This window comes from Cyprinus carpio, chromosome A21 (assembly GCF_018340385.1).
Source record: "Cyprinus carpio isolate SPL01 chromosome A21, ASM1834038v1, whole genome shotgun sequence".
Classification (NCBI taxonomy): domain Eukaryota; kingdom Metazoa; phylum Chordata; class Actinopteri; order Cypriniformes; family Cyprinidae; genus Cyprinus; species Cyprinus carpio.
This window is the reverse complement of record NC_056592.1, coordinates 12,841,887-12,860,159: the sequence shown is the minus strand read 5'-3', so window position 1 is coordinate 12,860,159 and position 18,273 is coordinate 12,841,887. Positions and strand designations below refer to the sequence as shown.

Here is an 18,273-nt window from a genome sequence, read left to right as displayed (position 1 = left end):
GGGCTTGCAGCAACTACATGTAGACGAGTGTTAACTTTTATAAAGAATATCTCTTTGGATTTGAGACTTTAGTCTTTGCAACTTCACAGATCTTATTTATTCACCAAGAGCTTGTAACACTCCAAAGAGAAAGGAAAACTTGAAATCACATCATATGACCCCTTTAATCTCCACAACATGTACTAAGATTTTTTATATTTTGGGAAAAGAAAAAAAATCATAATTGTAAAAATGACAAATTGCATTAATAAAAATGTACAAAATCCTTCTGGTGTTTGTGAGTGATGGCCTGTTTTTGGTATCAAAGTACCTGGCATAGTAAAACTAATGCCATTTACCTAATGAGAATTTGAGGCAGTTCTAACAGCCCAATTTAACACACACAATTAAGTTCATTCCAACAATCAAATTCCATTTTGTATATGTCAGATATAGTATGGCAGAAAAAGTGACCGTTCTAGAGGTTTCGATTTCAACCTAGTGATGCCAATGACCATTTTAGAGCCAGAGGGGAAAGCATTATCAAGAGCAGATGCAGACACCAAATTACACCTTATGCTTATTTGTATATAACGTTCTCCCACTTAAAGCTGCTTCTCACCCCGATAGCTTTTTCACTCACTTGTGATAAAAGGGGCAGGTTTAGTCATCTGACTCATTTGTCACACCTCTATGAAACTGGCTTAAAATCTTCATTGTACAGCTCTTTATGTGTAGCCCTCATGTTTGTGCCTTTGTTGCGTAAAATATTTTAGACGTCTCATAGTTCATAGCATTTATGCATTCATTGACGGTTAATTAAATCATTGTTTATTGATCAGCAGAGATGACTACGCACATCCACACTTAATCTTATTTGACTACTTCAAAAGGTCAAGTAGTACACTTTTTAACACTTTAATTAAATAACATTAAATGCCACTAAGATCAAAATGTGAAAATCAAAAAAAGTCTTGGAATTCTGATACAAAAAAAAAATATATATCATTCCTTTTCACTGTGTCATATGGTTATAAAAAAATGGTTAATATGTATTAGGGTGGAATATAATGTTGTTCTGATTTGTATAATGGTTCATTTGTGATTTGTTTTATCAATGCTATTGGTTTAATAATGAATATATTACCATCCTCATTTGCAATGTCCCAGTTTACATAATTACAGCTATCTGCAGAAACATTATCAAACACAATAATAAGCAAAGGAACGTTTTTATAAAAATCATATAAAGTAAAAAAGTTAAAATCCCAAATCGCTCTCAATCTCAAATGTATATATGTTTTAAATCTTTTTTTAAATGTAAAAAAAAAGAGAAAAATTGTCCTACAATTTATATAATTTATATATTGTAACTCAACTTTGTTATATAGTGATTTTTTTCATGTTATTGATGAAAGCTATAAAGAGGTACCAAATGTAATTTTCTAAACTAATTATAGATATGAGAATTACTGAAAACACCAACCTGAGTCATGTTGCACTTTTTTTGTTGGAAAAATATTCTCGTATGTTCCTGGATCTCCTTCTAGGGAATGTGAATGAAAAATTTCTTTAAAAGAACTGTTTTAAGCATCTTGTTCATGTATGCAGTAAATCGCACCAGTAATGGTGAGCAGCTTTTGAAATAGACACTCTGCATTTATCATCTACAGGTTTATGAAATGTTTACAGGTTTCTTGGTACTCAGTTTAAAATGTGTCACTTGACCTCATTTTTTCCTGTGAACATCTGAAGAGAGTGAACCGTGTGAAATGGTTGCATTAGACAATGACAATTATCAGCACACATTTACCTGTGTCATCATCGTTTGCATAAATTGAATTTGGAATTGGGTCCCTATTAAAAAAAATGTAAAAAACAATATGCGTATCAGATGCAGAATGTAGAATAATCTTTAAAACACTTAGCTTTTATAATCAAAGTTCAAGCCAAGTTGTAATCAAATTTTGTAATCTAAGTCAGTGATTAGTATCTTGTAGACTTGTTTTCCTCATGTATGGTAATCATATGAAAAACAAGACTCACACATATGTTGGTTCCATGATGCCATTTTTTACTGTGGAAACAAAAAGATGCATTACTGTAGGTTAGTTTGTATTTAAAAATGGCTTTCATCAAAAGTAACATCTTACGACTGCAATATCGGTGACTCGTACCATCTGGAAGGTTTTGATAACTCCAGTGGATGTCACCTGCTTGGAAACAGTCCAAACGAAATAAAGAAATAAATCATTAAAAATACTAAATATCATTTTAGAAAAATACATCTTAAATCGGTACCACAGTGATAACAGTTTAAACATTGCAAATGTAAAAAGAAAAATTCTTACTATTGACAAGCCTGTTCATCGTTGACAGCCTGTGAAAATAAAATTGATCACAATTTCCTTCATTTTGATCTTTCATTCATGATTATTAAGCAAAGACGGCAGTTCATTTTATTCAGTTAATCATTACAGCCTCTGAATGCTTTCAGTTGTGTACAAAAACAGTTCCCCTCACCCAAAATAATATGATATATAAGATAAAGTTTAAAGTGGACATGACTATAACAGTAATAACACTAAATAAACAGCAAGTTGCTGCACTGACTACAGCTAAAAAGATCTCACCTTGATGTTGAAGGCATCTCTCTTTGGTTTGGTCTTAGGGCTAAAAAAAAAAAATAGACATGATATGAATAAAATCGCATTCTTGGCTAATGATGAGCACATTTTGAATTTCTGCTTTCCTCTGACAGAAAATGTGTGTGAAAGTAATAGTTTTGCATTCTGAAGGTAAAACACTGACACTAAATCTAAGTCTAAAATGAGATGCATTTTCCCCTCGGAATGTTTAAATACCTGTTGTAGGTTTTCTGCAATCAGTAAATTTACCGTCCTGATTGCTGAAAACAAAAAATAATAACAATTGTATAAATATATAAAGTAATTGATTAATTGTTATTAATTAACATTTATAAGTATATAAAAAATTTTTTCTTACAAATCATCTTGGTCATACAGGTCATTGTCCTCTTGTCGCATAGCTCAAAATAAAAATACAGCAACATTAGACGACAAAGGCAAATATATGTATAGGGCACAATTAAGACTTTTTAAGCCACAGCTGAGAAAAACAAACAGCATTTTTTGAGAGCTGAAAGTGTTGTGATGTCAGACTACTTACAAGATTTCTTTCTGCAGCACAGACAGAGACCATAAACACAACCAAGGCAGGTCAAAGAAATGATGGCAAGGAGAACTCCTTGTTGGCTTTGGACGTCAATCATACCTTGAACAATAAGATTCAAAAGATTTCCTTAGAAAATATAAATTCTCTTCTATCTAATTTGACACTTTCAGAGGTTTACAGTTTAGTGTGTATATATATATATATATATATATGTTTATATTTTTGTGTGTATATCATATATATGTATTTTTATATATATTGGAGTATGTTATCTATTTGCAGAATGTTATATATTTATAACCGCTATTACAGATTTGAACAATGTGTTAGTGCACGAGATAAGATTATTAATACGCAAGATGATTCAACGTGATAGTGTTCGATGAAGCACCATGTCATGTCTCAGTGTTTGAAAAACCTTCTTTTTTCATCATCAGGTAACTGAACAACAGGATGCAAGATGTTAACATCAAAAGTTATTTTTTTTTATTTCTTCCTTTTTAATTCATATCAGGTCATTTAATGTTAAGAATTCCCCCATATTACATATTAAAAAGCCTAAGCAATTCATACAAGTTGCACAGTTTTCTATCAATCATAGTGATAGTAATTATGAAGAGTATTAGTAAGTGAGCCGTTACCTTTAACGAGTAATTCATCTTTTTCTTTTATTTGGTTGAAGTTGTCTGAATTCATATGAGGTATTAATGAGAGCAGTCTGAACCTGTGTGTTTCCTGTTTCAAACTGAATGTAACCACATCCGTGCAGCACCATGCCGGACACCAAGACGAGACCCCCACAAACCCACAGCAACACATAAGACACATAGAGGTAAAAACTCCCGCTTCAAAGTCTGCTCGCTACATGTGTGTTCACTGTCATACAAAATGTCAAACCTTTGAAATGCAGCCCCGTCATAAGCATTAGGTGACAAACTGTTGCAATCAGTAGCATGTAGAACCTGGTTGTTGTTTCTTCAAATACAGCAGAATGTGATTTCAAAGAGAAAATCAAAGGCTGAGTCTTTCAGACATGAACTCTTAGAGACTGATTTTATACGCTGGAGGGTCTATTGAAGCTAATGAAGGCTAGTTAATGGTTGCAAGACTTAGCATTTAAATGTGTGAATGATGTTTCATTATTTAGGGTTTATGACATTTGGCTTCTGAGTCTGTAGGTGGTGTGTGGGTATGTTTTTTCCACTTTTTATGCGTTTTGTAAGATTGTTTTCTTACTACAACAATGGTATACAAAACAGTTGACAAGGATCTTCATTTTGAGATATACTTAATAATGTTATGCTAAGAGTGTTATAAGATTAATTGTTACGTTGTAATTCAATTCATTAAAAGTCCATGTAATATTGTATGCAATATATGAACTTTTTTCAAACTAAATATAAAATAGTGCACATGTAAGATACTTTTTAAGCCACAGCTTACATGTGTGTTAGTGTTCAAATCTAGAGGTGATCGAGCTTTCACAGTAGCCGCACCTAAACTTTGGAACAGAACGTATCTTTTCTCCTGTGATGTTCTCTATTGCTTGGTTTTTTTTAATCCCCTGTTTTACATCTTTTATGTCTTATGTTGGGTTTTATTTGTTTTTTTAATATTTTATTGTAGTTTGTTGTGCAGATTGTTGGTCTGTTGTGCTTTTTTTAACTGTTGTTGGAATTGTGCTTTATAAATAAAACTGAAATTGAGATATATTTGTATAGAGTATATTTATTTCACAATATGTAGAAAATATTATTTATATTTATTTATATCTGTAGATATTTTGGTAAAATTTTACAATAAATTTCCATTTATTAACATTATTTAACTACATTAGTTAACATAGAACTGACAATAAGAAAAGGTTTTTAAAAGCATTTATTAATCTGAGGTAATGTTAATTTCAAAATGTACTAATCTATTACTCAAATTAAAAGTTGTACCTGCTTATATTATTTAATGGGCCTGAGCTAACCTGAACTAAAATTGAACTAATGTAAACAAAAAAGAATAAATACTGTAACAAATGTTTTGTTCATGGTTACTTAACATTAGTTGATGCATTTATTAACATTAACTAATGGGACTTTATTGCAAAATGTTACCAACTTAAAAAAAAAAAAAAAAAAAAAAAATAATCTAATATATATATATATATATATATATATATATATATGGAATATATATATATATATATATATATATTACATGGAAATGTTATATATTTTTGCATATTAAATTTTTAAAAGACACACTTTATCGTTATTATATGATGTCAATTTAATTTATCATTATTAGAACTGACATGTGATTGACGTTATCACATGGAAAGATCGAAGACCACTGTGTTTTTCCTCATTAATAACCAAAATTTTTATTTTTTATTATTGTTGTAGCAGGAAGTGATGCATGGAAATCCAATACAGACATTTTGATCTGGTTTTCAAAATACTACAGAATTTGGAGCCTCATCGAGCATCATTTTATTTTAAATGAACATGATGGTGCGGTAATAATGTGTGAACTTATGGGGGGTGAACTTCATGAAGCGTCCTCGCTGACCCATATGTGGAAGCTCAGCATTCTGTTGTGGCTTGAAGAGTGGAGGTTGTGAATCTTCAGTAAACAGTGGATGACACTGAGTGAAAACAATGGAAAGTGTGACTACAAGCGAACATGACATTTCATCATGAACGTCATTTTTACCATTTAAGCTCTGATACAGTGATGAACAGTATGTAAGTGGTACTCCTAAAGTCTGAAAGCACTAGTGAAATTGTTTTTCTATTTTAATACAAATGTTTATATGATCACGTATATCTTTCTTTCTTTCTTTCTTATTAATATTATAATTTAATTAGTGACTAACACTAAAACGGATCATTAATACATCACTCATTTTCCCTTCTTTGTTTCAAAATATTCATAATGTTCAGGAACCTTCTTTTATTTACAGCTTTCAATTAAACTTTAAAAATCAGTTTTTGGCCTCAGACTTCAGGAGTGAACAGTCTGCACGTGTATGTGTATGAAAGCACTTACAGGCACTGCTGCTCAGGCTGGAGGACATGTAACTGCTCCCTGCGCTGAAGGAACTTCCTGCACCTGCTCCAAAGCCCAGTCCTCCACCGAGTCCCAGTCCTAGACCCCCAAGACCACCTCCTAGGCCTCCGCCCAGCCCAAATCCACCTCCAAGACCTAGACCGGCACCTCCACCCAAGCCTGCACCTCCTGCACCCAGGCCTAGACCTCCTCCTCCAGCCGCTGCTCCTCCTCCGACTACAGTCTTAGACATGTGCACCGTGACACCACCTCCAGATTTCAACCTGGTCCACAAGACAGAAACAATGTGATTGTTGAGTGAACAAAATCTCATCTACTCATGTTAAACCTCCTCACCTGTTCTCTTCACTGTCCAGGAGTTTCTTATAGGCTGTGATTTCAACATCCAGCGACATCTTGCTGGCGAGAAGCTCCTGATATTCTTGACCGTAATGAGCAATTTGCTGAAGAAAAAACCCATTTAGATTCTAAGACTGAGTGACAACCTATGTTATTTCACTTTTTATTCATTAAAATTAACAACTTAATAATTAACAGTGTTTATCATTTTGTCTTAATTGAGTTATATATTACCTTTCTGAGATCATCAAGCTGGGATTTAAGAGTAAGAACCTGATCCTGGTATGTTTCTGTGTGGGAGCTGGAGTGAACTTCTGCCTCCTCCACCTGAGACTCCAACTGCAAGTTCTGTCAATGGAAAGGACATGGGTTATTCACAGGAACTTTTAATCTAAGGGGTTTAAACCCTTTTTGACAGCATAGTAAGTGCTTACCAGAGATTTGAGCCTCTCGATCTCCCTCTGCACAGAGTCAATCTGTAGTTTGTAAACCCTGAGCTCTTCCTTGGCTGAGGTGAGTGTTTGAGAAGTGGGGTGAGAGGATACAGACATCATGGAAAGCTATATAGCCAAAAAAGAGAAATGACCTTAGCCTTGCCCAAGACGTGTGGTGAGGCTACTGGAGCTGCAATACAAGGACTCGCCACTTGGGGGAGACAGTTCATAAAAGATGAATCGAAACTCATGCATTATCATCAAAAAAAATTCTAATGTTTTATAATCAGCAAAATGCTCATGCATTATCATCAAAAAAAATTCTAATATTGTACATATTAATATTTAGCATCACATTACAACAAGGTTCTTTATGTTTTTAATAATTGAATCTCGGTTTATTTTATTTTATATTATATCTAATACATTCTAATATAATAGCATTTTTATGTTATATTATTTAATTAGAACAACATTGTTAATCTTTTTAACCACAACACATATATATATATATGATTTATATATATATATATAGATATATATATATATATACAATTTAAATATATATGATATCATTTAAATACTATATTTTATATAACCTCATTATAAATCTATTTAAATATTAATAAATGTTATCATTAAATATTGTTAATTATTAACTAATGTTATATGCAACCTTGTTGTGCTACTGCTGTACAGTACCGAATATTCTAAAGCTTGCATATTAAAGAGCAAAGGTTTCATACACTGTCCTGCACTGAGAGGAGGGCGTCCTGCTTGCTGCGTTGAGCCAGGGCTTCATAGTGAGCTTTGACTTCAGTCAGCGCTGAGGTCAGATCCTGTGCTTGGGCTGCGTTATCCACTGAGATAGACACTGCTGACTTCACACCACCAGTCACAATGTTTCTCACCTCTTTCACTTTCTAACACACATGCAGATAGACATAAACAAGCTAAGGTCAATGAGAAATGAATGATCCATTTGAACACTACTGTAATAAACAAAGGCATGTTGAAGTAAATGGAGGCATAGAGGAATCCTGCAGACTCACAGCGTCATACACCTGCTTGGAGAGAGCAATCTGATCCTCCAAACCACCGATGCTGGTTTGCAACTCAAAGATGGTAAGGTATAGATTATCCACTTCCTAATGGAGGAGAATTCATGAGATTCATTCGTTTGTAAGCCATAAAGTACCGTCCTGATGATGTATGTTTTGTACCTCTTTCAGCGCAGTCCAGTCAAGCTCCAGAGTTTTGGTTTGAGCAGTTTCCTCATCATACCTGAGACAATAAAGAAGGAGAGAATGTGCAGGTACATCAGTAATTGTCCTCTTGTCTGGTCCTTTCTTACCCAAAGGATATATTTTACATGTGACAATCACCTAAGCAGGTGGTCAGAGATATCAAGACCAATTTGAGAAAGTTTAAATGCCTTCACATACTCATTTGTACAATTACTTTGGCAATACAGATGAGCACTATTCATGTCGAGTATTAAAATCAAACCACAAAGTGCCAATAAGAAGGCAGAACTAATATCGTTGAGCAGCAGTTAAGTGGAATATAATTACAAATGTGTACTCAAATGTAATGAAAAATTTTATTGAAAGATAAAGAGGCTTCTAAAAATGAGGTTTCTTTAATGCAATATTTTAAACTAGCTTTCAAAAGTTTGGGGTTGGTATGCTGACTTGGTGCTTGAGAAAAAAATATTATTATTATGAATGTTGAAAACAGTTGTGCTGCTTAATATTTTTGTGGAAACTGTTTTTTGTTTTGATGTTGTTTTCAGAATTCTTTGATGAATAGAAAGCAAGAACGGCATATCCTTTGCAAAATTATAAATATCTTTACTGTAATAATTTAAGACATACTTAAAAATCTTACTAACCCCAAACATTTGAATTGTATATTTTTAAAAATATATATGTTTTTTTAATTCTTGAATGTACGTTTCTTCAAATATTCTATGGACTCACCTGGCCTGAACATCCTCAATAATGCCTTTATAGTGCTCAATCTCAGCAATGATGGCCTCTTTAGTAGAAGTGAGGCTGTCGATCTGGGATTTATACGTTCCGATGGCAGAGGTCAGAAGGATGGAAGTGCTGGCAGGTCCACCCTGCTCTGGGTTAGTAAACATGGAAATTTTGGCTTTTAGTACTGCATTGTGCTGCTCCAGAGACCTGGCCTGTGAAACAAAAATGTTATAGTCATTAGAACCTTATTTGTAAAAGCATTCAATAAAGTATTTTCTATTTACTGATTATATGTTAATCTGACATAGCATGATATTTGTAAAAACCCACCTTATCAATGAAAGATGCAAATTTATCATTGAGGGCCTGCAGCTCCTCCTTTTCTTTCATGCGTATGACCTGCACTGTGTCCAGTGATGGGAGTGTTGGGTCGATTCTGGGCATTGGAGCGGTACCCGCGTCCACTGTAGTGTTAGAGCTGATGAAGGATGGGTTGAAACCATAGCCTCCGATTTTAAATACTCGGCCCCCTAGATGGGCTCTCAGCGGAGCCACACCAGCCCTGATCCCTGCTGCTCTGGCACCGCCGGCTCCCAGGCCAAAGCCTCCACCGAGAGCAAGAGCACTGCCGCCGAGGCCCAGTCCTGCTCCTGCACCAGCTCCAGCCCCAAAACCTACACCCAAACCTCCTCCCAGCCCGAGACCAGCTCCTGCTCCACCCCCTCTCGCCAAGCCAAGTGAACGGGACAGAGCCGAGCTAACACCTCCACTGCCCCTGGCTCCGGAGAACAGACGGTTGCCTCCATAGGTGGCTCCAAATCTGACGGCTCCCCCACTGATATGCAAGCTTGACTCTGTCATTCTGCACTCAGAGCTGGGGTCCAGGTCTTTGCCGAGGAGTCCTGGTGCTCAGTCAGGATGCCTTGATCACAGTTTGTTCTTTAAATACCCAGCTCCTTGAAAGGCCGCCCAGAAAAGTTCACTATAGCTGTTGTTGGTGAATGTCATATGTTCCAACAGACAGACAGGTGAGCGTCCCCCTTCAGGCACTGATTTCTCTCCAACATGTCTGAGGTAATTTAACAGCCTTGGTATGTGGGATTGAGAGAAATACAAACCCTGCAGCAACTGTGTGCACATTTAAAGAAGAGTATAATATGACTGGAATTTTCAAACTCATTTTATATTAATGTATAGTCTACTTCTTATTATTGTTGTAGTTGTTGTTGTCAGTGTTCAAAACAGTTTTGTGTTTTTGTTGTTGTATGTTTTGAGAGGAGTTTTTTGTAAGCAGTTAAGCAACATTCTTCAAATATTCTTTAATTAACATTCATGAAATGCTCATTCAGACTTATCTAGTATTTAATACCGTACTAAAAACAATAGCACAACAACATTATTTATACATCTTTCATTGAACGTTTCTCTGAAACCTTTTAGTTGGATGTTCATCTAATGGTGGTTCAGAGAACATTCCAAAGTAACATTTCCATAATGTTTGCAAAAAGATTAAATGGAATGTTGGATTAATGTTGTCTCTAGTATAGTCCAAATAAAATGTCTTTTACAGTTTAAAAAACTGGACGTTTTGAAAACTGGGAAATTTTGTTTTGTTTGATGTGGTGTATTAACATAATGGGGACATTAATGACATGCAATATTATAAATGCATTTATTGTCACTTGATCATTTTAATGCATCCTTGTTTGTGTATGTTTAAATAGAGTATCATATGAAAGGGTGTCATATGACATTTTTATTTTTTTATTGTTTTGTTTTATTATTGTTTAGTCTCATTTTTATTATTTGTTGGTAAATGTTGTGATGGTTTGTGTTTTTTTGTATTTTTTTGTACTTTTTTTTTCAGGATTCTTTGATAGAAACTTGAAAAGATCAGGATTTCCTGTGCAACATTACAAACATCTTTACTGTCACTTTTGATCAATTTCATGCGTTCAGGATTTCATGTGTATTTTTTGTAACTTTTTTTCTGTTTCTTTTGATCTTTTTCATGCAACTTTTTGTTTAGTTTTATTCAAGCAAGAACAGGAGATATTGTTACTGAGCTGACAAGCCTGTAAGGAACCTGTCATAAATCAAGATGGCTGTGACAGTGAGAGGCAGGTGAAATGTATTTTTTTAACCCAAAGGGTAAATTGGAGTTACTGCAAAATTGCTGACAGGTATGCAGCGTGCTGTAACAGCTTCCAGAGTGTAATGCTGGGTCACGCTATATTTTAACTGTTACTTAATCAGTTTAGCTGTATCATGGTAAATTGCTGACAGTTTACCTTAGTTCCAGGAATTTCTTTATTTAATTTTTTTTTTTTTTTTAAATAAACAGTTACAATAAGACCCAGTCTCTTTTAACAACAAAATGCATATGCTAGAGTCAGCTGTGTAAGACATGAAAAGTTATTGTCCTGACCCTGATACAGCATCCAGGAGATTCCATGCTTTTATATCTTTGGACATAGTCAGCTGAGATGGAAAATCAGCCTCTTTTTTAATCATTGTTTCACCAGTATTATAAGGTTATTGTATTGGAAAACTATAATTCTGAGATAACTGATGAAATATTAGATTATTTGTGATGATTAATTCTTTTATAAATGATTAATTATTGGTTCAGTGTGATCTCATTTAAAGATAACACCCAGACTATTAAGAAAAGAGCAGATTTCTGTCTGGAAATGGTCTTAAACTGTGCTCTGTCATGCTTTCCAATTAACAAGATGCAAATGATTATGAGATGATCTGCAGTTTGGCATGGATTATGCACTGAAACTTTGCCAGAGGAAAAACAAAGGCTTTCATGAGTGTCCAAGCATGTGCTCACTGATACAGAAGACTCCAGAAATACAGAAAATAGTCTTGCACAAACATTGTGTATAAGATCCCATAAAAAATGTGGCAAAATACAACAATGTTCAATTCATCTGCTGGATGTGTAGTCAAATAAGCTTTATTATTTACATGTAAGTCATCACAACCATTAGAGTACATGTTTTAATAACATAAAAGAATCAGAGGTATAAATCTGAAAGAAACATCTAACCAATGATCCTTTAGATCAATGTGCTTTATTATTGGTATGATTAGTACATGGTTCTGCTGAATGCTTGGTTATGGATGTGGCAAAATCAAGTGCATAGGTTAAACCGAAAGTTGACTGACCTCTTGTCTAAGCTCTGTAATATTGTTTCACCTCAATTACAAATAAATATACAGTCTGATAATAATAATTACTATTTTAACCATAAAATAGTAACGTTCCACACTCTTAAAAATAAAGGTTTCAAAAAGGGGGGTTTTGCAGTGATGCCACTGAAGAACCATTTTTGGTTCCCCAAAACCAAAAATTTTATGTTTTTACAGTGTGAAGGACATTTTAATAATCTAAAGAACCTTTTTACACCATAAAGAACCTTTTGTGGAACAGAAAGGTTTTATGGTTCTTCATGGAACATTAATTGCAATTAAGGAACTTTTTTTTTTTTGATTTCTTACTTCATTCCCCTCCTGATTAGAGAAAGTTAACCCATTTAATCCTAAATTCTGTATTACACTCCTTGAATAGCCCAATGAACAGCATGCATGTAAATACAATTCCCAAATGTTGGCATTGCAAAAAAATAGTTGCAAACAATAAAATAACATTTTAACATTTTATTTTAATATTTAAAAAAGTCATATATTTTATCGGGTAGTTTTGGAAAAAGGGAAAATGTAAAAATGAATTAATATTACTTTGTATTTCATTAAAGTAACAATACCTTGATATGTACACTACTATGATGCGATTCAAATCAGTTAACTATTCAAAAGGGACTCTTGTTTTCCCAGGGGGCAAAAACGTGACCCTCTCAAAAGAGCAATCTAAATCTTACATTAATAACAGGTCATTTTAAATTTTATCATGGAATTAAACCAGAGGTCATGTGACAATTACATCAGCCATGTAAAAATGTTCACATGAAATCAAGACAGTCTGCAGTTTCATTTATTGCAAGAAAAACACCTCAACTACTCGTTTAAAACCATTCCAACTCAAAAGTGCATGTAATTTGAGGGATTAAATGGGTTAAAGTAGTACAGAGTAACAATCAGCACCTTGGACAGCATCTAGAGAGAATCCCAAATCAAGATTCTTTTCAAGCACTGGCCCACTGTTGTGTTTCACCATCCATTGATTTCCATTTATAATGCATTCAACTCAGCTGTTCTTAAATTAAAGGACAGTCATTATTCAGATACTGTGTAAAGTCCACCATACGATGATTTTAGGAAAGTCCAGTCGCATCTCCCAATGTAGACAAAGCGATTACAGATGCCTGCTCATCTTACATATTTACAAAGACACAGAAATGAGAAAGACCTCATTCGTCCCGTTGCGAGGAGCCTGTAACTCCTTCCAAAACGACTCCGTCGCGGTGTTTAGCGTCAGTGTTTGTCGGCGGATGTCGCGGTGGAGCGGGGCGAGCGACCACGGAGCGGCTCAGCGCGGGCTTCACTCTTTCCGGGATAGAGGAGCCACAGTTATCCCGCTCATATTCCTCCTGTGCCCTCAGCATCTTCCTCTTCTTCATCTTGCTTTTGCGAAAGTGGTAGGTGGTCAGTGACAGTAATATGACCCCTATAATGACCATTCCCAGCACCAGAAGCGCCACAGTGGATGAGAAGGGCTGGAGCACGTGCTGAACTTTCTCCGCGCGCGTCCCGTTAGTCTCGGTCGCTCCGTTAAAAGCGCCCCACGTAATCTCAGACGTCTTCATTATTCACAATCCGTGAATTCAGCTTCACAATTCCAAGAGAACTGATTAGAAATATCCGTTAGTCGTTGGATTTATGTCAGCCAGTTAGCCATCTCTTATGACAGCCCTGAAAATAATTCAAAAAGGAGAAAAATGAGGATGTTTCAAACTTGAAATCCGATTTTTTTTTTACTTAATAGACAACTAAATTTCCTTCCGGAAATAAGATGAGCTACTTAAATGTTTTATCCGTACCTGATGTAACAGCCCGGTCCCGTTCACTGAATTGGTGTGGAAGAAAGGTGTTGGTTTGGAAAGATGACTTCCCACAGTCTCTGACGTAGCCTGTATTCATTACGTATTCTGCGATGCGAAACTTCTTTTTGTTGGTAATGTTTTTGTTTTTTTGTTAGCGCTGTATAATACATGTGTTGTTTTTTTTTTAGTACATATTTTTTACAGCGTTGCAAAACATTATGACGTTATAAGCAAGTCCCCTTGCCACGTTTTAAGAATATAGTCAACACGATTATAGAACTTTATTGGAATATAATGTCAAAGTTTTTTTGTTTTTGTTTCAACAATCTTTAGTGATTTAAGGTGCTATAATGTATAATGTGAAATTTTAATGTTTATTGTTTATTTTGTAATTTGTCAAAAGTGCCTTACCTCAGAAAGCCGTTCTGTCAGACTCCCAGTGCGCGCCCGATTGAAAATCTCTTTCATTCACGTTTAAGAATAACCACAGTTTACTTAAGTGATACCTCTGGCAGTCTGGTAAAATGTCTTAAATTTGCCTTTTAAGTGTGTATAAGAGTTGTTCAATTCAGACTTCACGTAACAGTAGCCCAAGAGAGCGTTCTCATTAATCTCGCGATTCAGTGCGTGCTCCCCTATCATTTTTCGCCATTTATTTTTAATGACGCATGAGCTTCGGACTGCTCACTCGGCCAAATAAACCCCGTGAGAAGGAACATTTGGAGCACCAAAGGCTAGTGAATCAATGAAGTGCTCCAGTAAAAACTTCACTGAGAGGAATCGGGTGGAGATGCATGTAAATGAGACAACAGCCAACAATAACAAATCCCCAGAAAGACCAGCTAGAGAGAAGGTGCTGTCCAGTGCTGAAAATATACTTTAGCTGTAAATTGCATGCGTGCATACATCACGATGCATTTTCCTTTTGAATAGGTAATTTTAGTGTAAATTTCTTTAGGGTTTAAAAAATTGTATCAGACAAAGAATATCCAAGAAATTTCATAGTGATATACTGTCACTGGGCTGACAGTTTACATTTCATTGCTAGCCTAGTATAACCTAGCCTTCATGGCTAGCCTTCTCGACACTACAATTGTTTACTAGAATAAAATAATTTTCAACAAAGACCAGGTTTTAAATAATCAAAATTGATTTTAACAGGGACGACTATTTATCCTCAGGTAAAGATACAAGATATGATTTTTTGTTTCTTCATCAGAACAGATTTGGGGAAATTTAGCATTACAGTATATCACTTGCTCACCAGTGGATCCTCTCTGCAGTGAATGAGTTCCATCAGAATGAGAATCCAAACCGCCTTATAGAAACATCACAATAATCCCACAAGAAATCGACACAACTCCAATTCATCAAATAACATGAAAAGACATTAAAAGCTGTTTGTGTAAGAAACAAATCCATCAAGTCATTTTAACTTTAAACCGTTGCTCCTGGCCAAAATACGATTCCATAATCTTTAATGAAGCTTTGTAAAATTAAAAAGTACATCACATGTTGTTCTCTCCCATCGAAACCCACCAATATATTAGTTTAGAACTGGTGGTAGTTTGGAATAGTTTGGAACCATAGTTTGGAAATGGTGCTAGATCTGTGCATATTTCTCTCCTGATTCAGACAAGACTACTTATTCACTGCAGAAATCAATATTATGAATAGAGATATGCTGATGACTGTTTAATGGAATCTAATCTGTACCTCAGGCTCTTCACTGTCCACACTGGGTCTCTTCTTTGACACAGGAAGAAACTTTGAAAAGTTGTTCTTATAATCTGTAACCTCAAGCAAGGTAAAGATGCTAACCTTTAAACCCAAAATGGTCCTGTGATTGTCAGGCATTTCTTCTCTAGTGGTCATGCCTACCTTATCTGAAGTCAAGTGACAGCTTTCACCGTTTCTTCACAGGTCAGACAGCCCTAGACACATCTTGAAACTAGAGCTAAATTGCCTTATAATCTTCACCTGGAACAAGAGCCAATAAGCAATTCAACCACTTGGCAATGACCTCCCAATACATTATAATTAGATGTTAACCCATTCACCCCAGCCACTATATACATTATACAAGTAAAAAATGGGCAATTTAATTCTCATATTCCTTATAATTTTCAAAAATACTGTCACCATGGGGAAATAGAAAGCTATGATCCAGGGAGTATAAGAGATAAACAGCGCCTTGGGCATCTCATTACCTCTAGGTTGTGGTTAATTATTTGTTTTGGATAATAATATCAGTAGCGCTGGAGCTGCTCTCTTACACCAGATCAGAGACACCAGATGTAATAAATCTAAGCTTTTCCATCGCTAATGACAACATGGCACATCTCATCCTTTCCCAAAAGGCACTGCAGTTGATCCATTCTTTATGACAGAGGAGCCACGGTAACATCAAGCTAGAGACATCAACTAGCATGGAATCTTCTCAACTACATTGTAGCTTCATCTTTAAGGTGTACTGGAGATACCCATAAAATACTACCCATCACTTTTGCTTCCTTTAGCCTTAAAGGAATAATTCACTTAAGAATGAAAATTTGCTGAAAATGGACTCTCTCAGAACATCAGAGATGTACATTTTGGTTGTTTCTTTGGAAATGATTCTGATAAGTTTAGCATTACATCACTTGCTCACCAATGGATAATCTGCAGTGAATGGGTGCCGTCAGATTGAAAGTCAAAACAGCTGATAAAAACATCACAATAATCCACAAGAAATCCATACAACTCCATTCCTATTAATTAAAACTCTTATGAAGCATTAAAATGTTTTTAACCTCAAACAAGCTCTCTATCCATAATATTGCTTTCTCCAATGAAAAAGTTTTCTTTCATGAATCGGGAGAGAAATATGCACAGATCAAGCACTGATCCACAAAAACAGTCGAAAACCGTTCTTTTAAAATGCCTTGAAGGATTTGTTTCTTACAAACATGCAGATTTTCACTTCACAAGATGTCAACTGATGGACTGATGTTTTTATCAGATATTTGAACTTTCATTCTGATGGCACCGATTCACTGCAGAGGATTTATTGGTGAGCAAGTGATTTCCCTTTTTTTCTGTGAAACATACAAGAAGATATTTATAACAGACTGTCCGAGCTTGTCTCTTCTATACAATGAATGTGAATGGTTATCATGGCTTTATCAAAGCAACATTTTAAGTGAATAATGACTTCGCTTATTGTGCTATTTTACTTGTAATATAGTGCTCAAGATGTATGGACTACCATTATGGTAGCCCATACATCTTTTAATGTAATTTTAATGTTGCTTTTTTGTCTTTTTTTGGTCTTCACCCACTTTTATTGCATGGAGAACTGCTAAACTTCCAAAGAAAAAAGGCACAAAAGTTCAGAATGACGTGAGAATAAATTATGAGTATTTTCAATTTTGGGGTAAGCAATTTCTTTAACAATCCTTCTTTGTTAAGCAAAACAATAGATGCAATCTGAATTTGTATAATCATTAACATGTGCATGTACATTAAGCTCTGGGTGCACAATGCTACAGAGTAATGACTGAAGGGCTACATACTTCTCAGTGCTGAAACAGTCATTAGAGGGGAGAAATAGCACCAAGGGAAATAGCTTTCCAGGCAGGATGAAGGCGCCTAATAAACTCATGCCTGTGATGGATGACTGCACACACAAACCCAGAACACAAAGAGAATATATGCAGCCCAGTCATATACAAACACAATACATCAAGGTGCATGCCTGTCACATCCACCACAACACTACGAGTACCGCCTGCCTGCAGTTGTTCTGTAAAGGTGATAAGAATCAAAGATGAATAAACAAGTCCAAACTACACAGACTGATTAAAAACAAGCCCACTGTGAAATGAGCCATTCCCTTTCATGCCTCCATCATGTATGTCCAGTATACTGGATAGCACAATTATATGTGCATTAAAAGTGTCAATTTAAGTCGTCATGAAATCAAAGGGAAAGTTTCTTGGCTTTTAGTACAAATATGTTAGCCTAATATATATATGCATGTATGTGCATGTATGTGTATATATATATATATATATATATATATATATTGACTTATTCACATTACAGACTTGAGTATAAAATATCTCAATACTTCCCTAAAAGCGATGACTAACTTTAGATTTTTATTTTCATCCTGTTACATCTCATTACTTATAATTAATAGTTTAAGTATGTAAACTTGACCGGCATATATTTCTGAAAGATTGGTACACTCTTTTCAAGCATAACTCAGTGCGGTACTGTGTAACA

General features: G+C 35.1%; 1 protein-coding gene and 1 long non-coding RNA gene across 3 annotated transcripts; both read right to left on the bottom strand.

The window, feature by feature from the left end:
- Positions 1–1,062: 1,062 nt before the first annotated feature.
- LOC109108253 lies at positions 1,063–3,354 on the bottom strand. 2 transcript variants are annotated; one of them, XR_006153089.1, is made up of 9 exons: positions 3,169–3,354; positions 2,986–3,028; positions 2,613–2,887; positions 2,331–2,359; positions 2,157–2,195; positions 2,026–2,056; positions 1,793–1,836; positions 1,466–1,525; positions 1,063–1,168 (listed from the first exon to the last, which is right to left on the bottom strand). It is a non-coding gene; the product is annotated as an uncharacterized LOC109108253 (long non-coding RNA). The 2 variants fall into 2 exon arrangements; XR_006153088.1 differs by having other exon boundaries at positions 2,157–2,192; positions 3,169–3,351.
- A 2,174-nt stretch (positions 3,355–5,528) lies between these two features.
- Positions 5,529–9,931, bottom strand: si:dkey-183i3.5 (uncharacterized protein LOC566445 homolog). The gene is made up of 10 exons (XM_042710894.1): positions 9,323–9,931; positions 8,993–9,204; positions 8,234–8,294; positions 8,063–8,158; positions 7,757–7,933; positions 7,011–7,136; positions 6,811–6,924; positions 6,574–6,680; positions 6,217–6,500; positions 5,529–5,812 (listed from the first exon to the last, which is right to left on the bottom strand). Exons 1-10 carry the CDS (start codon positions 9,851–9,853, stop codon positions 5,793–5,795), a joined length of 1,728 nt encoding a protein of 575 aa, XP_042566828.1. The 5' UTR covers positions 9,854–9,931; the 3' UTR covers positions 5,529–5,792.
- Positions 9,932–18,273: the final 8,342 nt, after the last annotated feature.

Excerpts from the sequence above, each read along its gene's own strand:
- si:dkey-183i3.5 (XM_042710894.1), bottom strand. The coding sequence starts at position 9,853 with ATGACAGAGTCAAGCTTGCATATCAGTGGGGGAGCCGTCAGATTTGGA. Across the intron at positions 6,925-7,010 it reads TCGAGAGGCTCAAATCTCTG|AACTTGCAGTTGGAGTCTCA; the intron begins GTAAGCACTTAC and ends TTCCATTGACAG. Across the intron at positions 6,681-6,810 it reads AGCTTGATGATCTCAGAAAG|CAAATTGCTCATTACGGTCA; the intron begins GTAATATATAAC and ends TTTTTTCTTCAG.